Here is a 21,535-nt window from a genome sequence, read left to right on the forward strand (position 1 = left end):
CTGTCCCTTAGAGAGGTGGGGCTGAACCAGTTGCAGCAGGTTGGAAAGTGATTGGGTAAGGAGGAAGGGGAGACCACTTGCTGTTGGAGGGAAAGGAGAGCAGGAGAGCTTGGAAGGGAAGGCAGGGTCAGGGGAGAGTGTTCTAGGGTAGGAAAGACTGTTTATAGGCTGGGAGAAAAAGAGTGGAGAGAAGAAGTTGAAGACCAAGGTAAGGAAAGGCTAGTTGAAAAAATAAGGACCCAGCAGAAAATAAATGGGGCCAGAGATTAAGCTGGAGGAAGGACTCCTTTGTTCAAAAATGGACTACAAAGTGGTAAGGGTACAAAGTGGAAAGTGGTAAGTGGTAAGGGTACAGTGGTAAGAAGGGAGACAGCGATGGATTTTACGTCTGGAGGCCTTTATTTCCTTGGTGAGGTGGGTAGGAGATGGATCAAGAGGCTTGAAGAGAGGAGCAATGGGGTTAGGAATGGCATGGAGGGACATGCGACACGGTGCTGACAAGGATGAATGGGAGGTGGCTGCACTTCTGAGACCTGCTGAGGGTGGAAACCCTCCATTTGCACATGTGGATGGTTTTCTCCAGGAGGGCTCATGAGCCTGGGTGTTGCAGTTGGTGGTGAAGGGGATTAGCACCTGTTACATGTGTCTTACTCTCCTTATCTGACTTATCTCCTTGTTCCTCCCAACAATCCTGCTTACTCAGACTGAACACCGATAAGCAAGTGGCAACTCTTGGATTCATACCCATGTCTAGCTGGATTGCAAGCCCATTGTGTGCCTTGTCTCCACCATACCACTGTATACACTCCTGCAGAGGTGAAGACTGGGCCAATGAATTCTTGTTTGGCCATTGGCTGCCTGGTTTTACCGGGAAGTCAAGGAATAGGGGGGAGAGCATGATGACAAAGTAGTTGAAATTATTGACCACTGGGAATCTATGGAGAAATAAGTGAGGGCCAGTGGGGATGATAAATTGAGGGGACAGAGGGGCTTGGAGGAAGGGGAAGACTGGATGAAGCCCAGGAGACAATCAATGAGAGACTGAACCAGGGCAGGGGCAAAGGGATTGGTGAAGAGGGAAGTATTCTCGAAAACTTTCAATAGGGGGGTGGAAGTGAGAGAAAGTGGTTGAGGTGAAGATGACTGCAGGGTGTCTAGCCTGTACAGTTGGGTGGACAGCCATGCCTTTAACCAAGGCTTTCCACATCATGCCCTGCCTCTCTCTTGCTTACCATGCTGTAGACACAATGGCCAGCACATTCTCACTTCAGGGTCTTTGAAACACTTGGAGCACTCTTTTTCCAGAGATGTACAAGTGGCTCATTCTCTTCTTCCAAGTCACAGTTCAAACACGCCTCAGAGGGGTCTTTCTTAACCAATCTCTCTAATGTAGTTCTCCTGTTGCTTTATTTTATCTTTTTTTTTTTTTTCCAGAACGCTTATCACTACCTGAAATGATCATTTATGCTTTTATTTACCTGTTTTTGGTCTGTTTCTGCCACTACAACAGACATTCAAGAGAGCAGGGATATATGGGCCTTCATCCCAGCTTTGTTTTCTGACACCTGGAACAATGCCTGGCACACAGTAGACTTTCATGAAATACTGAGTAAGAGAAAGGAAAGAAAAGGGACACCTGGCTGGCTCAGTTGGTTAAGCATCTGCCTTCTGCTCAGGTCATGATCCCAGGGTCCTGGGATGGAGTCCCGCACCAGGCTGTCTGCTCAGTAGGGAAGTCTGCTTCTCCCTCTCCCTCTGTCTGCCGCTCCCCTGCTTGTGCGCTCTCTCTGTCAAATCAATAAATAAAATCTTAAAAAAAAAAAAAAAGGAAGGAAAGGAGGCAGGAAGGGGAAGCATGTTTGGGGAAGGGCACATGTTCAGTGTTGGAATGCTGATTTGAGGTGCCTCGGAGACAGCCAGGAGGTGACATGCAGTGGGCAATTGGGAAGCAGAGTGGGAGCTCAGGAATAGGTTGTCCCGTGCCCATGAAGAAGGTGGACTCCCGAGGCACAGTAGTACAAGCACCTCCTTTCGCAGGCTGACCGCCCCTTCAAGGCCAGCACTGGGAGTTGACTGGTTTGGGGCCCAGTGGGAAAAAGGGTCCCTCTGGGTTTGTTATGCTGAAGTTGGGTCAGAGTTTTTCTCACTCCTCGCTTTTCTGTTTCCCATTCTTGCTGCTGCCCAGCTGTGGCCATTTTCTAACCTCCTTCCTTGTCAGCTGCAAGACCCTGGAGTCTGAATGCAGACTAAATCCTGTTGTCCCCTTTATCTCTAAGAATATCTCACCCACATCCAACCCACAGAGGTGTAAGTCTAGCTTCACCCAGAAGCTGGACTTAGTTTTACTAAATTAGGAAATACTTGTCCCTTGAGCTTGGCTCCTGCCCCATTTCAGTTGGCCATGCAGCCCTTAGCTTCCCCCAGGCCATTCAGCAGACCCTGCTGCACTCTTTTTGCAGGGTCTCCAGCTGCTGAGCAGCTCCAGGACATCCTGGGGGAGGAAGATGAGGCTCCCAACCCCACCCTCTTCACAGAGATGGACACCCTGCAGCACGACGGAGACCAGATGGAGTGGAAAGAGTCAGCCAGGTGAGGCAGAGTCCCAGGGGAAGGGAGAAGGTAGCTTCCCACTGCAATCTGCCTGGGGCCCAGGCTGAGCTGACTCTCCTGGTGGGAAGGACCATTGACCAGTGGCATCTTGCACATTGCGTTCTGCTGGGACACTCCCTGGCCCCTAAAGACCTCCACATCTGCCTGGCTTGGTGTCCAGAACTGGGCTGGATACTAAGGAGCAAACAGACACTTACCACTTTGTCATTATTCTCAAATTAAAATCCACGTGGGAAGGTAGTACAGATACCCATGAGGCCATGAGAGAATAATACAAGGACATATATACTTTCTTGTCAAATGGTTCAAACTAAATGCCATACGAGAAGGGAAAGCACCAAGGGGGCTAGGGTAGGCAGGAAGGGCTTCCCGGAGGAAGGAAAATGTATGTCATGAAAAATCCAGGTGGAGTGGTCCAGTGGGCCTCTGAAGAAAAGAGACTCAGCAGAGTTTGGGGTGGAACAAGCAGAGTGGAACTCTAGAGGTGCATGTGGGGGACAGAGGAACTGTGTATATAGGGGCAGTAGAAGGAGAAGAGTCAGAGGGCTGTTGGGGAACCATGTGGTAAAGACATGGAGCCAAGGGAGGATTGTAGTAAGGAGTAGTGCTGGCCATACCCAGTACCTGGGACAGGGTGGCCTTCTTACTGAACTGGACTGGTCAGCAACACCAAAGGCTGCCAAGAGTCTAAGGAAAAGTTAGGCTATGGTAGGAGGCAGCAAGAAGGGCTGGTGAGAGAGGAGGGACCCTGGAAAGGAGGTTGAGAAAGTCCAAAAAGTGGGCTATACCAATGTTTCTCAACCTGTTTTTTTTTTTTTTTTTTTATATGACAGAGATAGACACAGCGAGAGAGGGAACACAAGCAGGGGGAGTGGAGGAGGGAGAAGCAGGCTTCCTGCGGAGCAGGGAGCCCGATGCGGGGCTCCATCCCAGGACCCTGGGATCATGACCTAAGCCGAAGGCAGACGCTTAACCATCTGAGCCACCCAGGCGCCCCATGTTTTGTTTTTTTTTAAAGTGTGCCCCCACCCCCAAGAAATTTTAATTTAAATTAACTTTATATAAATTAGTATTTGATTTAATTTATTTCTAATTAGAGGAATTAAATACTAAGAAACATGATTCTGTCAGGTTGGCTTGAACTTTGGGATGCCATAAACCATGGTAATATCTAAAACTTTTTGCACCCCCAAGACCCCTTTGGGGCTGCTGTTGCCCCAGTTGAGAATGCCTGGACTAACTGCTACCTGTATCCGGGACTGGCTCTGCCTAGGGGGCCACCAGGATGCCCAGATCCTTGCAGCTGCTCCACCCATGGCCTGGGCTCCTCCCTCACCCACCAACCTCGCTTACCTGGGCAGTTGCTCTGTAGAGCGAGGAAGAGCAGGTTTGGACATCCCCAAGCCTCCCCCTTCTAATCTCTCCTGGAAGAAAGGCCCCTGGGTGGACTACCAAATCCCTGCAGGCTTCCAGGAAGGAATGAATTCTAGCCTCTTGGCCTGCCCCAATCCCTGTATGGAAGCCCTTGAGCCTCTATTTACCAGCCATTCAGTGAGCCCTTACTATATGCTAAATAATTTACAGGCTTATCTCACGCAAGCTGCACAATGACCCTGAGGAGGTGGGAGCTATTATTATCCCCATTTTATAGATGAGGATACTGAGGTTTAGAGGGGGAAATAGCTTACAAGGGTCAGAGTGTACAGGCTGCTGAGTCTGGGTTCTAGCCCAGGCCTGTCTGACCCTAGCTTGAGGGCTTATGCACTTTGTCGTGCTTTTTCTGTTTTCTCAGTTACCTCCCTCCCCTTCCTCAAACTTCCAGGAACTCGGTTTGGGTTCCCATGGAAATAGAGTCTGGAGGCAATTCCACTGGGATGAGAAATAGAGACAGCCACAGAGACCAGGGCATCTATTCAGGGCTGAGAAGAGAGGGTAGGACATTTTAAATAGAGCCCAGTCTGGGTTATGGTGGCTTAATTCCTCTGAGGAGCTGGTGCTTCCCCTCCCTTTCTTGTCCAAGGCGGGGAAATAGAAGGAATGTTGAGAAGGGCCTTCTCAGAGACCCAGTAAGAAGAGAGTGTTCTCTCCACTGGGCAAGTGCTGCATCCAGAACCCCTGGCAACAAATGCCAGGACCAGACCTTCTGTGAGAGCCTATCATGCATGCCCACAGAGCCCTTGCTAAGAATGCCTCAGGGCCCTCAGAGACCTGATTGTCTGTCACCACAGACAAAATATTGTTTCTGGTCTCTCTCAGAATGGATCCATTGAGGCTTCTGCACTCTAGACCCTGTAATGAAACTGATAAACTGTATGAGATAATATTTCTAGAAGGAGGCTCCTCCTGAAATAGAAAAGGGTCTGATCTGACAGTTACCATCTGCAAGCTGGTAGGTTTCCCTGCAAGGTAGGCTTTCTGAGGACAGCATCTGAGGTGACCCTGGAAGGGTCCTGAGTGGACCTCAAACCAATAGTGAGAGGAAAGTGATGGCTAGGGACGCCTGGGTGGCTCAGTCGGGTAAGCGTCTGCCTTCAGCTCAGGTCATGATCCCGGGGTCCTGGGACTGAGCCCCGCATCAGGCTCCCTGCTTAGCCGGGAGCCTGCTTCTCCCTCTGCCTGCCGCTCCCCCTGCTTGTGCTCTCTCTCTCTTTCTCTCTCTGACAAATAAATAAATAAAATCTTTAAAAAAAAAAAGATGACTAAAAGAAGTTAAAATCACTGAACCCAGTTCCAGGCAGATGTGAGGGAGAAGCAGCTTGGAGGCCAACTTGGGGGCAGGAAACAGTGGGAGGAGAGGAGCTCAGGCCTCCCTACCTCGAGTCCCCTTTCTCTACTTAGCTTCCTTTAATCTTTTGTCCAGCTAACAGCATCAGGTTTCCAGCTCACTGTTGGAGGTTTGACCAGCAAGCCTGTAGAAAGGTCAGAGAAAGGGCTTGACCATTGGCCAACAAGTCTACCTTGGCCTGGATAGCTGTGCTGGAGACTCCTCCAGGCAAATTCAACAGTAGAGGTGCTTGGGGCCAGGCCACACCCCTACAAAAGAATGGGAAGCATTTCCCTCAGCTGACAGGCTGTGAGATCTACTCCGGGAAGCCAGAGGTCTTAGAAGTTTCCAGAATCCAAGAATCTGCAAATCCTAGTGGGTTCTGGCCTCCTTGGGGTAATAGGAGAAAATGATGGTGGTGTGGGGGGTAGACAACCCCTCACACAGACACTCAGGCCCTGGGAGGGTTGCAGGCCTACACCCACATCAAAGGGAATGGAGGGGACCCTTTAATAAAAGTATTTAATTTGCTGCAGGAGTGTTTGCTTTATTGAGTTAGGAGATTAAGAGTGAAAATCTCAAATCCGCAAGGAATTTTCCCTGGTGGTGCTTTGTCAGGGGTTATTAGTTTGGGGGATGTTTTGAGCCCTTGGAGAAGGAGTCACCCCTGAACAGATTTAAATGGCTTTTAGAGCTCCACTGAAGCCTTGCTCTGTGCGCATGATGGGGACTTTGTGTGTGGTGGAACGGGGTGGGGGGGGGTGACTTCTAGTGTGATCAATGCTGGTAGGTCAGGCTGTTAATAAGATAGATTTTTACTAACTCGATCTCTTTAGCATTCCCGGGAGGAAAATGCAGCTGGCTATTTGCTGATACTGACCTTGCCTGAAGGGAGGGCTGGATCAGGTGGGTGGGGGCACACAACCCCCTCACTACCAGCAAACAATTTACCCAGAATACTGTCCTCTCTCGGCCCAAGTTGGCCTGGCTGCAAGGACAGGAAGAGAAGAATGATCTGGGCTGGAACCCACCCAAGTGTGGAGGGCCCTTTGCGGTTACTCAGACATAGCCAGAGCTTAGAGCCTTCCAAGAGTTCTTAGAGAAAATTCCAAATCCAAGCTGCCTGTGATCGCAATTCAGAGCGGACCAAAAGAGTGAACTTTCCAGAGGTTCTTATGAGACACCTATGCTTCTAGGACATTTGTGTGATGACCAGGAAAGGGCAGAAAGAAGGGCAGGAAAAGTGGGTCAGCTTAGTTGGGTCAAACAGACCAGTATATTTTCAAAAGCATCTTATGTGGGGAGTTGCTTGCATACTCTCTATGTGATAGAGGGGAAAGCCTGAACTTTGTCTCAGCTTTGAAACTCTCCCACTTAAGATCTTATAGAATGCCTTCCTAGTATCATTTCCCTGCTTTGTCCGGGGTGGGGCGGGGGAGTGCAGAATGCACCCCCAGCCCCCTGGTCTCACTATCTCACTACTCACCTGGGACAACTCTATGGATAAAAGCCGAGTAGGAAGCTGAGAGTTCTTAGCACAGAAGTCAGCAAACCTCAATGATTCATTTAAGTATGATTTACAAAGTGTTACTGTCTGTAAACCTGAGCCAGCTGTTGGAGGTACAAAAATGAACATGGCAGATGCCATCCCGACTCATTTGGGCTTTGTGTCGAATGGGGCACAAAAGTGGTTAAACAGGCATTTGATGACGGGGTGCTGTGAAAGCACTGTGGGGGCACCCAGCCTAGACAAGAGGGGTTAAGGAAGACAAACAGGAGCAAGAGGTTTTCACCCTGAGACCTGAAAGATAGGTCAGAGTTAGCCAGGAGAGGGTATGGAGGGGGAAAGGAGAGGCCCTGGGAACAAGGAGACCAGACCCACAGAGGAAGGGGCAGAAATGCCCTGTGGCTGGGCTGCAGAGTGAGGGGCCAGGCATGGAGGGCCTACGCAGGCCATCTTTTGCAGTTTGAACTTGATGCTGGGAGCTTCAGAGGACCACTTGGTGGGGGGGGGGGGGGGGGGAAGCAGGATGGTCTGGGAGAGGCCACTCTGGCTTCAATGTGGAGAATGTATTAAAAGGAGGCAAGACTGGGCCTGTTAGGAGGCTGGTCTCGGTGAAAGATGGGACCCTGAACCAAGAAGTTGGCAGTGGGAACAGAGAGAAGGGGTGGATTTGAGACCTATTTTTTCAAGCATATAATTTCATATATATATATATATGTGTGTGTGTGTGTGTTAATATATGTATTCCTTTTAAATATACTTTCTTTTTTAGAGCAGTTTGAGATTCACAACAAAAGTGAGCAGAAGGTGCAGAGTTCCCATTTGCCCCCTGCCCCTGAACATGCAGAGCCTCCCCCGTGGCTGACATCCTCCATGAGCGTGGTCCATCTGTCACTGTTGATGAGCCTACATTGCCACATCATCACCTAGAGCCCAGAGTTTACATGAGGGTTCACTCTTGGTGTTGGACCTACTATGGGTTTGGACAAATGTGTAAGGACATGTATCCACCATTATAGTATCCTACCCAGTAGTTTTACTGCCCTAAAAATCTTCTGTGCTCTGCTTATTCATATCACTGTCTTCCATAATCCCTGGCAGCCACCACTCCTTTTACAGGATGTGAGACCTGTCTTAACAGGAAGAATTGACAGGACTTAGTGACAGGTGGCATGTTGGGGACCAGGATAGTCAGGGAGATGCCCAGCTTTCCCGCTTGAGCAAGCGGGTAACTTGTGGTAGCAATTTAGGAAACACAAGAGGAATAGCAAGTTCTTGTTGTGTTGGGCATCTTGTTTTGTTCTGATGGCCACCGATGATGAGCTCCCTCTGGGACGTGTTCTGTTTGGGGAAACTGCAAATGGAGGTGTCCAGCAGCACCGTGTAGGTACAGAGGTCTGGAGCTCCGTGGAGAAGCCTAGATTTGTCAGTGCTCAGCATCTAGATGGGAACCAAACCCATAGAAGAGGGTAAGTTTGCCCCTGAGATCTGTGAAGTGAGAGAGTTCCCAGGGCAGAACCCCCAGGTCACTAACATTTGAGGGGTGGGCAGAGGGAGTGGAACCTGCCACAGAGACTGAGAAGGTGCCACCAGAGAGGTAGGAGGGGAACAAGAGGAGTGCTGTGTCCTGGAAACCAGGGGCAGGGAGACATTCAAGATGGAAGGAACAGCCACCGAGTGGGGGAGGAACAGAGAAGTATCCATAGGATGGAGAGACGAGAGCAGTCTCAGGGGTGGCATGGGGCAGAGGGTGGAGAAGAGAGGACGACGAGGGTGGGTTCAGTGGAACGGTTCTTCCAAGATGCTTGTCTGTGAAAGGTGGCAGTGAGCTTGGTCTCTCAAGGGAGGCTCTTGTTCTTTGTGAGAATGAGAGATCTGAGCATACTGAATGCTGATGGAAAGGAGCCAGATGAAGGAGAGTGATGTAAAGATGCATGAGTCAGAGAGGAGCTGCTGGCGGGCTAGGAAGGCCCCACCCCTTCTGTGTGACAGGCCTGAAGGAAGGAGCAGAGGGCAGGGCAGCTGCAGCGAGGCTTGGGGGCTCCTACCAGGAGTGTAGAGGGCTGGTGATTGTTGGAGGAGAGGGGGATGCAGAAGAGCGGACTGCGGGAGCTGCAGGTAGCCAGGTGGTCCTGAGGCAGGTGAGCAGCTGCGGGCCTGGGGCCTCCTGTTTGACTGCAGTGGAGCCATGTATGGAAATTTGTGGTCAGATGAAAGTTTTTAAGGTTATTGACTTTGACTAGATGCTTATTTCCTGGTCTGAATAGTCACACGGTCTTTATTAAGCTGCTTTCACATCCAGTAGCTAACATGGTGCTTCCCTCTCCTTCCGCTAGTCCAACACTGATACCTGACACTTATGCCCGGTAAGTGGGGAAAAAGGGATTTGACACGAATCAGAACTTGGATCAAGGCCCAGGTAGAAGTAGGCAACGTTCCCCTAGGCCTCTGAGGCCCTGGTTGCAGCCAGCACTCTCACCTGTGAGCTGTGTAAACACAGAATGGGGGCGCTGAGCCAGGTGTCCCCCAGGGGTTTCGTGATCACTTCTAGTCAGCACAGCTTAGGGTGGGGGCTGCCTGAGACCTAACACGCCAGGAGGGGCCGCCTTCAAAGCACCTGCCATCAGATTGGGGAAGCACCAGTCCGCCCCGTGGGGACGACCAGGTGGTGATACAACGTCATCACCTGGTGGACTCAGGTCTGTAAGATAGGTAGGATTAGCTGGCCAGTGAGTGGGATAGCAAGGCTAGCTAAGTGAGGGGAGAGCAGAACGCTGCCGGGATGTGGCTTGATTGGCTGGCAGTTCCTCAGAACCCCTAGAGGCTGGTCTGCAGGAAGGATCACCTATCCACAACCAAGGACATCCTTGGGTGGCTCCCTCAGATGCAGTTGTCAGGAGGGAAGAAAGCCCATCATCAGACCACCTTGCCTGCCAAGACGCCAGTTGATTGATACATATATATATATATTTATATATTTATATTTATATTTGTCTAAATCCAAATTAATATATATTTATATATTTTTTCACTTTTAAATATCTAAATAGTATCTATCTATAATTTGTTATTATGGAAAGTTTCAAACATAAAAAGTAGAACAATATAATGAGCCCCCATGTATCTATTACCCGGTTGTTGTTGTTTTTTAAGATTTTATTTATTTATTTGTCAGAGAGAGCGAGAACGCGCACAAGCAGGGGGAGCGGCAGGCAGAGGGAGAAGCAGGCTTCCCGCTGAGCCGGGAGCCCGATGTGGGACTCGATCCCAGGACCGTGGGATCATGACCTGAGCTGAAGGCAGACGCTTAACCTACTGAGCCACCCAGGCATCCCTATTACCCAGTTTCATCAATGATTAATATTGATCTATCTCCACCACTTTTTTTTGTTTGCTTTTAGGAATTTTGTTTTGTTGTTTGTTTTTGCCACAATATTTTAAAGAAAATCCCACATGTTATAAACATTTTAGTATACAACTTTATGAAATTAAACTTCTTTTATAAACACCACAGGTGCCATTATGTCACCTAAGAAAATTGAGAGCAATTCCTTAATATGATATTTAGTCTACATTCAAATGTCCCTAATTTTCTCAAAAACATCCCCTTACTGTTGGTTTGTACAACTTCAAATCAAAACAAGGTCCACAAATTATTGATTTTGGTGGTTATGTCTCCTGTCTTGTTAGGATCAGAACTGTCAGGCTCCAGAGATGCTGAAGGAATAGACCTCCCTGGGAACCCTTTGTCAGGTGTTGTTTGTGCTAAAGGCAAGAGCCTCCCCAACTGATATGCCCAGCTCTACAACTACAACCTAAGCTCAAGTGAGCTGTCAGGGCCTGTGTAGGATGGCCAAGGGAGAGAGAAATGCCCCTGTCATTGTTAGGGCATTTTAGGCTGCAGGTAACAGAAGCCTACTCAAGCTAACTTTATGCAAAAAGAGGGAGCATCAGCAGAAATAGGATGACCTCATGGTACCCAGGGATGGCCAGGTATGTCAAGGCCTGGGCCCAGGAAGCCAGGCTGTCCTCTTTCTCTGCTTCTGGTCTCTGCCTCTCTCTGGACAGTGTCTTCACTCTTCTGCAGCTGGTTCCCCCCATTTGTCCCTATCCTTAGCTTCCAAGTTTACATCTGCTCTACTCAAGGGACCATCCTACAATGTGTAGCTATTTCTCATTCCCAATTCCTGATTCTTCAAAGAGCATCTGATTTGCCCAACTTTGGTCGTCCCATCACTGTGACCCAAATCAGAGTTATGGGGAGCTACGGGGTGGGCTAGTCATGGCCTGGGGAACATATCCCCATGAATGGCAGCCGAGCAGACTCCCCAAATATGTCTTTTTCACATATGTAGTAGTGAAGATATGCACTTTATGTAATCTGTTCTTTGGCTGAAGTTGTGCTTCTAATGCCAAGCAGAACTTCCAGAATTCTTCAGGCCACCATGAGTATATAGGTGGGAGCTTTGCAAACCTGTCCCCCTCTTGGACAAGCACTTCACCAATCACATCTGGTCTTTGTACATGGATAGCTACTGTCACCACTGCTCTGTATCAATTCTTAGGGCAGTGGAAAAGTAGAAGCTCTAGTCTGTGGGTCTAGGAGAACTTTGGAAAGTTTATCTTATCCACACCTTTCTCCTTTCATTCTAAAAATATTTTAGGGGATGATGTGTCCGGTTCTATGGGAGAGTTAAAACAAGACATGTATGAATCTGTTCTCGAGATGCTTATGATTCAGTGCAGGTGTCAACAAAATTCTTCTAAGGGACAGATAGTATTTTAGGCTTCCTGTTCATATATGATCACTTCTTTCTCTTTTTCTTCTCCTTTTCTTCCTCCTTTCTTACTGCCCTTTAAAAATTTATTTATTTATTTTTTTTAAAGATTTTATTTATTTATTTGAGAGAGCGAGAATGAGAGAGAGTACATGAGAGGGGGGAGGGTCAGAGGGAGAAGCAGGCTCCTCGCTGAGCAGGGAGCCCGATGCGGGACTCGATCCCGGGACTCCAGGATCATGACCTGAGCTGAAGGCAGTCGCTTAACCAACTGAGCCACCCAGGCGCCCCCCCTTTAAAAATTTAAACACTATTCTTAGCTATCTGGCCATACAAAAGCAAATTGTGAGGCACTTTTAACACCTAAGATGTGGTTTTTCAACCCCCGATCTAGTGTAAAAGACAGGCATGGGCTCATAGACACAGATAACTAAAACCCAGGGGCGTACTGTGAAGTGGAGAGAACAGAGCTCTGGAGTCAAAAGACTCACCCACAAACCCAGTCTCTTATAAGCTGCATGACCTCGAGCAGGTTCCTTGTCCTCTGAGTCTCTGGCCTCCTAACCTGGACAATGAGAATAGTAACAGACCTTCCTCAAGGGGGTGATTTGAGGATTAAGTGAGATAATACATGTAAAGTTCTTGGTATAGCACCTGGTGCATCGTATGTGCTCAGTAAGCTCTAGCCACTGTTGTTCTATTAAGTGCCATGTGATAAATGGTGCAGGATGGGATGGGAGTCAGAGGAAGGAGCATTCTCTTCAAGCTTGGTCCCTGGGGAGGCTTTGCATGGATGAAGTGACCTTTGAACTAGGGCCTGAATAGCAGAGATGGGAGAGAGAGCACCCAGGTAGAGAAGAGTGCCTTTCCTGAGAGGCAGGGAGGAGCAGGAGCCAGCAGACTCTGAGGGACACTGAAAAGCCGGTAAATGACAGCCCTTTGGAAGTCATTACAGAAACACACAGACAAGTGGCCTCCAGAAGCCTTTCCCTGAAGGAACCAGGTAGGAATTTGCCAGTAGCTGTGTCTGATGGCATTCACTTAGCTGTGGACTCCCGCTTACCCCTGAATGAAGACATGATATGCAGCAGGACGGACCCTTCACCAAATGCATGACCTTGGGGGCAGAGTGCCCACCCCCATTCCATTACCACAGCTCCTGGAATAACACACCTCTGCCGCATCCCTGCCAGCTAACCACTGGGTGCACTTTCTGAGAAGTGGTTCTCCAGGAATGCCCAAATTGCACTGCATAACCAAAGGCCCTTAGAGGAGACTCCTGTGCTAGCAAAAGGAAAGACTCAATCACAGGGAGTTAGTCAGCCATGGAAGCATGTGGGGTTCACTCCAGAACAGTCTACTACAGAGGTGCCCGCTTGTCTGGTCCCAGTCCCAGACAAATCTCATTTGCAGAGATGGAAGATTCCAGACATTTTATCCTGTCTTTTAAACATTTGAGTCACTTAGCCTCAATTCTGATTCTCTATCTTTCTGATGATAATTTGACTTTCCTCATGCATCTGCCTATAAGGAGAGAAAGCAAAGACTGCAAGATGACAGCAACTAACCCCGTAACTGTTGGAAAGCTCATTGTAAATTTGGGTTTATACATCAATCCTTGTGAACTTGGTTAACATTAGTCAGTATCCTTGCACCTAATCATCTCTGGGACAATAAAAAGACAAATTTCTGGGTCTGGTCTGGGGTAGATACCCTAAGAGACCCATGAGGCTTTTCTCCTTCTGGTACCTTCTAAACTTCTATATATGCATGTTGACCCTTGACCCATGCCTGCCCATTCAGTCTTCTATACTTTATAGTCTTTGAAACTCACTGTCAAGTTTGGTTTGTGAACATATAACCATGTGCAATTTTAATCAGTTGTAGAAATAACTTTTTGTATTATTTCATATATATATTTTAATGCACACACTTATTATATAGTAAAAATCTGCCAAATAAATTGTAGGATTGGGCAAGAATTTGCTTAGGAGTTGCCCTTTTGAAAAACTTTTCTTCCAAATATCATCTCTTGGTTCCTCTTTCAAAGACTGAAAGTAGGGAATATCTAATGATATCTCAGACATCTCCAGGAAAATTCTTTATTGGCCCATAAGAGAATTAACACTGACCTCTGGTTTCTGCTGGAAAATTCAGGGTGTTGATATGACTCAAAGCGGAGTTAAATAGCTGGATGATGGGGGAAAGCTCACATTCACGTTACTTTTAAGAAATGAATCTGTTAAAGTCACAAAATTTATTACCAGCTGGCCCCAGGCAGCAAGCTGAAATACCATGTCTTGATGCTTTGTAACTGATACATGGAAGTCAAGTCTTTGGACAATGGGTGATGGGGTAGGGAGGGGAGAGGTACAGAATAAAGTCAGTGAGGCCATGCAGATGGAGAATTACCACAGTGTAGTGTGTACTTCTCAACTTTCAGGTGAGTAAACATAGCTTCATCTAAGAGATAAATTCACACAAATAGAAGTCTTACAACCAATGTTTAGAGGCAACATAACCTTAACATTAAAGGTTGCATTCTATAGGAAATTACCTTTTTTAATCTTTATTTTTTACTGAAGTTTTTAGTTTCTTTAAGTAATCTCTATACTCCACGTGGGGCTCAAACTCATGGCCCCGAGATCAAGAGTCGCATGCTCTTCTGACTGAGCCAGCCAGGCGCCCTTACATTTTTTTAATCTTTATATTTAGGATGTTCTAGGGAAATTTTTACAAATTAACCAGGACATAATCTAATGATAATGATATGTAAAATAAGCACAGAAAGAAAGGATCTCCACTCCAATCAAAAAGTCTGTCTATATTCTCCAGATTTTACTCTTCGCCAACCACACCTAATGGCCTGCTCCTTGTCCTCTTAAAGACCTATGTCTTCCTTTTTTAAAAGTACTGATGTCCGATTCTCAGGCCCCCGAGATTCTAATGTCATTACTCTGGGGTTCAGCCCCAGGTGTTGGAATTTGTCACAAGCTCCCAGATGACAGTAATGCAGCTGAGGTGAAGAGGGACTAGGGCAGGGTGAGTGGGGTTAAAATTTAAGTCTCTGTCTGAGGATAGAGCTAGAATTCAGGTCACCTGGTTTTCAGCTCTTTCCAGGGCCTAAAAGGAGAACCCCCTCTTCTTCTCACATCCCGGGTTTAAGTGTTGGAAAGCCTTGGCTGTACTTGGTAGCTTGCTCCCGTGACACTTTCTACCACTCTAGGTATTAACCAAACAGTGGCTTCTCTAATTGTATCTGTGGCTGAGTTACAAGTCACAGAAAAGGCCTCTGTTCCAGACCCTCTTTGCGTGACAGGGAACTGCTTTCTGGGACATGTGACTCTTTAAGGTTCTGTTCGGCTCCACCCCAGCCACAAGAGGGGCAGCTGGTGCCCACCCCCCAGTCTGGACAAAATCCCTGTGAGTTCTTTTCCAGCCCAAAGATTTTCTTTCCACTTGACCTGCTTCTCCTTGTCTAATTCCCCACTTTTTGAAGCCAACCATGGTATAAAGGTCACTTTGCAACGAGTTCGTTGGGATTACACATTAACCACTTTATCAGGCTTCTGAGAGAGTTTTTAAGCCAGGCTCTGGTCAAATTCCTTTTAAAGAGCCCATGCCTTTATTCCTTTTGAAAAGTGGATACACGTTTTATTATGGAAAATTTAAATTTAAAAGTAGTATGTAGTAGAATGAACCCCCATGTACCCATCACCGAGGTTCAATGGTTACCAGCTAACTCACGGCCAGTCTTGTGTCTCTATCCCCTGCTTGCCAGGTCTCTCTCCAGGGTTTCTGATTGGCCCCCCCCCACACTCTGGATCATGTTGACACGAATCCCAGACACACACCATTCCATCTGCAAATATTTCAATGTGTGCTTCTAAAAGATAAGGCCTCTTTCTTCCTTTCTTTCCTATTTTTTTATTGTGGTAAAATATACTTAACATAATGCTTACCATCTTAGCTATTTTTTAAGCATGCAGTGCAGTGATTTTAAATACATTCAAAATGCTGTACAGCCATCACCACCATTCATCCTCATAGCTCTTTCAACTTCTAAAACTGAAACCCAGTACCCATGAAACAATAACTCTCCTTTCTCCCCCTCCCTCCAGCCCCTGGAAACCACATTCTACCTTCTGTCTCTATGATTTTGATGACTCTAAATACCTCATAGGAGTGGAACCATATCGTATTTGTCTTTTCATGACTAGCTTATTTCACTTTGCATAATGTCCTCTAGGTTCATCTGTGTTGTAGGATATGCCAGAATTTCCTTCCTTTTTAAGGCTCAGTAATAGTCCATTGTATGCATATAACACGTTTTGCTTATCCATTCATCCACTGGCACACACTTGGTTGCTTCCACATTTTAGCTATTGCGAATAATGCTGCTGTGACTATGGATCTTGATCCACAGACCATCTTCAAGACCCTGTTTTCAAATATTTGGGTATTATTTCAACCATAATACCACTGTCACATCTTTTTAAAAAATGACACTAATTCTCCATTTTTAAAAGTTTTTTTTATTTTTTTGTGGGAGAGGGGCAGAGAGAGAAGAAGGGAGAGAATCTTAATCAGGCTCCATGCCCAGCATGGAGCCCAACACGGGGCTCAACCCCAGGAGCCCAAGATCACGACCTGAGCTGAAATCAAGAGTTGGGCGCTTAACCAACTGAGCCATCTGGTGTCCCTAATTCTTTATTTTCATGGAATTATCTAGACAGTGTCTATATTTCCCAGATCATCTATTTTTAAAAATATAATTGGTCCAGAGGCGCCTGGGTGGCTCAGGTGGCTTATATATGTATAAAATTGGTCCATATGCTGCATTTGGGAGATAGGTCTCTGAAGTCATTTTTACTCTACAGGTTCCTCCTCTATTTTTCTCTCACAGTTGTTGTTACTGCTAAAGAAACAGCATCATTCGTCCTATAGGTTTTGCACCTTCTGGATTGCATTGTGTCTCTCTGATGGGGTTTAACATCTATATTTCTCATAAAGTGATGGTGGGGTCCAGGCTTGTCTGATTCCTTTCTGCCTTTTTCAGAAGACTGTTTCACAGAGGGCAGTATCTGCATCTATCAGGAGGCCCTTCCAGCCCCACTGATTTTTGTGTGTGTCTGTGATGGTCCTAGACTCTGATGGTCATTGCTTAGATTGTTCTCAGTATTTTTAAACACACTTAAGCCCCACCATTGTCTCTTTTCCCCAGTCATTTCCTCCTAGCTAGACTTCTCCCAAAGTGATCGGTAAGACCTCGCTACTCTCAAGCAGGAGGGAGCAAGCATTTAATGATGGTAAGGGGACACCAGTGAGGAAACAGTGGTCCCTGTCCTCAAGAAGCTTGATGTCTATTTGGGGAAGCAGGTATATATCCAAATAACCAGGAAACATGATTGACTACAATTAATTGTTTATTTTAGCCTCTGAGCCCCAGAAGTCAAGAACTTTACCTAGGACAGTCTATAGCAGAGTTGCCTAGGTCCCACTCAGGTATTCTGAAGATCGTATTTATTTATTTATTTGGCAGAGAGAGAGAGCACACAAGGATGGGGAGCAGCAGAGGGAGAGGGACAAGCAGGCTCTTGCTGAGCAGTTGAAGTTCTGGGAGGCAGAGAGAACTGATTGTCCTTGCTATCTGGAGTTAATGATGCAGGGCTCGATCCCAGGACGCTGGGATCTTGACCTGAGCCCCTGGGATACTGACCTGAGCCAAAGGCAGACGCTTAACTGACTGAGCCACTCAGGTGCCCCCCACCCCCCGAATACTCAGGTATTCTGATGTAAATTGGTCTAGGATAGACCTAGACATCAAGGCTTTAAAAGCATCTGAGGTATTTTTCTGTGCAACCCAGTTTAAGAATCATTATCCTAGGATAGGGGTTCTTAAAGTGCTGTCCCTAGATCACAGCATCAGCATCAGCATCACCCAGGAACTTGTTAGAAATGTCCAGATTCTTGATGCTCCTTCCCCTCTACCTGAGACCTATGAAATCAGAAACTCTGGAGTGAGACCTGGTAATCTGTATTTTCTTAAGCCTTCCGGCGATACTGATGTGTGCTTAAGTTTGAGAATCCTGTCCTCAGTGTTTACTATTGGAGAAATAAACAGAATGACTGGGAGAGGTTTGAGAGGAAGTGACCCTCTTGCTGGGCAGTAGAGAGTGAAGGGGTCAGATCTGGAAAACAGAGACAAAAGAGGACATTTCACTGTATAGATCCATGACCCTCAAAAGCTGGGAGCTTGTTAGAAATGCAGAATCTGGGACCCCACCCCAGACCGGCTGAATCAGAATCTATATTTTAACAATATCTCCACATTATTTGTATGTACATTGAAGTTCGAGTGAGACACTCTGGTATAGAGTATGTACTCCAATTATAAAAATCAAAGATACAAAACCAAAAAATGGCCATGTTAGGAAGGAGACTGTGGAGATATGATTCTGCTCTTTCAGCTGGTGTCCTCAAAGCCATGTTTCCTCTGGTACAAGGAGAATGAGACCCGTGTGCATAGAGCTGCTTATCTGCATTGGGATCCCAGACAAGTCCAACTGTCCCTGAGTGACACAGTTCTATATGATTCAAGAGCAAGGGCTCCTCAACCCTCAGGGCACAGTCACACAAACTGGGAACTTTTATGGCCAGGCCACTCTCCAGAAGGGATGACCATTCAGGCATTCATGTTTTACAAAATCTCTCCGGGCAATTCTAATCGGCAGCCAAAGTTGAAAACCATTGCTGCGCATCTTGGGTCCTCCATGTTTCCATGTTCCACTCAAGGTAAAAGTGAGCTCAATGTCTAGTAGTTGCCATTAAAAACACAAAATTAGGGCGCCTGGGTGGCTCAGTTGGTTGGGCGACTGCCTTCGGCTCACGTCATGATCCTGGAGTCCCTGGATCAAGTCCCTCATCGGGCTCCCTGCTCGGCAGGGAGTCTGCTTCTCCCTCTGACCCTCCCCCCCTCTCATGCTCTCTCTCTCTCAGTCTCTCTCTCTCAAATAAATAAATAAAATCTTTAAAAAAAAAACACAAAATTAAGTTTCAGGGCACAGGCTCACTGTTCCAACAACTGGATTCCCAAAATAGTTGCAAGGAGGACCTGGAGAGCTGTTCCTAGTAAAGTTGTTGAGTATCCTGGAATTTTTTGAAATCAAGTTCTCCAGGGATGCTGGTAGTAGGAGACTAGCTCTGATATTGCCCTGAACTTAGAAATAGGTAACTTGGCTTTTCTGCAGACTATGCTCAGGTAGATTGATGTCCTTGTCTGTTTGTATGTAGAGCTAATGTTTTGTGGAGACCTAACAGTACAAATAGTTGAAGTTCTGGGAGGCAGAGAGAACTGATTGTCCTTGCTCTCTGGAGTTAATAGAGGATGTTTCAAAGAGAAGGTGTGCTCTCACCCACTCCTTCTGGGTAGAGTTACATTTGTATAGGCAGAAAACTGAAGAACAGATGTCATGGCAGAGAGCTGCCCGAGAATGTCCACCCAGGATGTTTATGAGACAGTGTAGAGAGCAGTCAACCCAAGTGGCCCCGTGCACTGAGATACATCACACTTTTGGGTGGATAGGGCAAGGCTGTAGAGTAGCAAAGAGTCTTCAGTGGCAAGGTGACAGTATAATTTATCTTGTATATTTTAGAGAAAAAACAGGGCAATGTGATTGCTTGCATGGGAGAAAGACTCTCAGGGACAAGGTAAGCATCTTCTCAATCAAAACATTTGGACTTATCCTTTGATCTCCTCCTTACCAACCCTTATATTAATACCACTTTAAATTTTTTATTTTTTTTAAGGATTTTATTTTTATTTGACAGAGAGAGCACAACCAGAGGGAGAGAGAGGGAGAAGCAGGCTCCCTGCTGATTAAGGAGCCCGATGTGAGACTCGATCCCAGGACCCTGGGATCATGACCCGGACCGAAGGCAGCCGCTTAACCGACTGAACCACCCAGGCATCCCTTAATACCACTTTTAGAAAAACTTTGTATTGACTTCATTCAGACTTGGATCTACCATAATTTAGCTGATGTTTCCCCAAACAGATTTTCCCATTTAAAAAAGTCAGCTACACTTAGGTAAATCCTGAGGCAAGTGTGTGTGTGGTTTCCGCTCCAGCCCCCATGTTGTAGGTCTTCACCTCCCAAGCCTCTTTTAATCCAACCTCCCATCCTGTGTCCATTCAAGCCCCTAAGGCCCTGCCAGGCACCTGGTTAACTGGTCTCAAATAAATGTATTAAATCAGGAAGTTAGGCATTCATAAGTCAAAGTACTCACACAATTGTGTAAAGAGGAAATCTGACAAAGGAAAAAATATCCAACCTCACTAGTAATCAGAAGAACGCAAATGTGGTATAAATTTTCAATTACCAAATGAACAAAAGTGAAAAAGAATGACAATACCAGGGCTTGAGAGACTTCAGAGTAATGTGAGGTTTCCTGTACATTGGTGGAAGTGTCAACTGGCAAGAGCTTTCTGGAGAATACTTTGGCAATGTATATCATACACTTCAAAATGTACAGACACAGCAATTCCACCTCTGAGAGTTTATCCTAAGGAATTATTGAACAGGGCCAAGGATATTCAATCCAGCCTTATTTATAATAAAGAATAATTAGGGGGCGCCTAGGTGGCTCAGTTGGTTAAGCATCTACCTTCTGCTCAGGTCATGATCTCAGGGTCTTGGGATCAAGCCCCACATCAGGCTCCCTGCTCAGCGGGATGCCTGTTTCTCCCTCTCCCACTGCCCCTGCTTGTGTTCCTGCTCTCGCTATTTCTCTCTCTGTCAAATAAATAAATAAATCTTAAAAAAAAAAAAGGAAAGAAAGAAAACTTGGGGGATGACTGGGTGGCTCAGTCGGTTAAGTGCCTGCCTTCAGTGGCAAGGTGACAGTATAATTTATCTTGTATATTTTAGAGAAAAAACAGGGCAATGTGATTGCTTGCATGGGAGAAAGACTCTCAGGGACAAGGTAAGCATCTTCTCAATCAAAACATTTGGACTGATCCTTTGATCTCTTCCTTACCAACCCTTATATTAATACCACTTTAAATTTTTTATTTTTTTTAAGGATTTTATTTTTATAAATAAAAATAAACTGGGGTTTATTTTTATAACCCCAGTTATTTTTATAACTGGGTGGCTCAGTCGGTTAAGTGCCTGCCTTAGGCTCAGGTCATGATCCCAGAATCCTGGGATTGAGTCCCGTGTTGGGCTCCCTGCTCAGTGGGGAGTCTGCTTCTCCCTCTTCCTCTGCACCCCGCCCCGTTCATACTCATTCTCTCTCTCTCAAATGAATAAATATAATCTTTTAAAGAAAAATTTTTTCTTTTTTTCTTTTCTTTAAAAGATTTTATTTATTTATTTGACAGAGAGATAGAGCCAGAGAGCACAAGTGGAGGGAATGGCAGAGGGAGAGGGAGAAGCAGCTCCCTACTGAACAGGGAGCCTGATGTGATGCGGGGCTCGATCCCAGGCCCCTGGGATCATGACCTGAGCCTAAGGCAGGTGCTTAACCATTTGAGCCACCCAGGCGCCCTCAAGTGAATAAATAAAATCTTAAAAAAAAAAAAAAGAATAAATTAGAAATAACCTAAATGTCCACCAAGTGAGGGTTATTCGTATCAATTGTGGTCCATTCATGCAATAAAATAAATACTAAAGAGCCTTTAAAATGATATATTTATAGACATTAGTAGACATGAAAGAATGTCCAATAGGTATTATGTCCTTATGGTGTCATTAATGTAAAATTGTGTGTGTGTGCACATGTACACATGTACATTCATGCACACGGAGATCTATAATGATAATCATGGAGGGGCGCCTGGGTGGCTCAGTTGGTTAAGTGTTGGACTTTTGATTT

At 46.3% G+C, this 21,535-nt stretch overlaps 1 protein-coding gene across 1 annotated transcript in view; it reads left to right on the plus strand.

Annotated features, from left to right (window-relative positions):
- SLC4A5 (solute carrier family 4 member 5) overlaps positions 1 to 21,535 on the plus strand; it is an 80,635-nt gene that overhangs the window by 15,339 nt on the left and 43,761 nt on the right. Inside the window, exon 4 of the mRNA XM_044918882.1 lies at positions 2,460 to 2,589. Within this exon, the coding sequence (XP_044774817.1) occupies positions 2,460 to 2,589 (130 nt within the window). The remainder of the gene's footprint in view (positions 1 to 2,459; positions 2,590 to 21,535) is intronic.

The sequence above is a fragment of the Neomonachus schauinslandi genome, chromosome 10 (genome assembly GCF_002201575.2).
Source record: "Neomonachus schauinslandi chromosome 10, ASM220157v2, whole genome shotgun sequence".
NCBI lineage: Eukaryota > Metazoa > Chordata > Mammalia > Carnivora > Phocidae > Neomonachus > Neomonachus schauinslandi.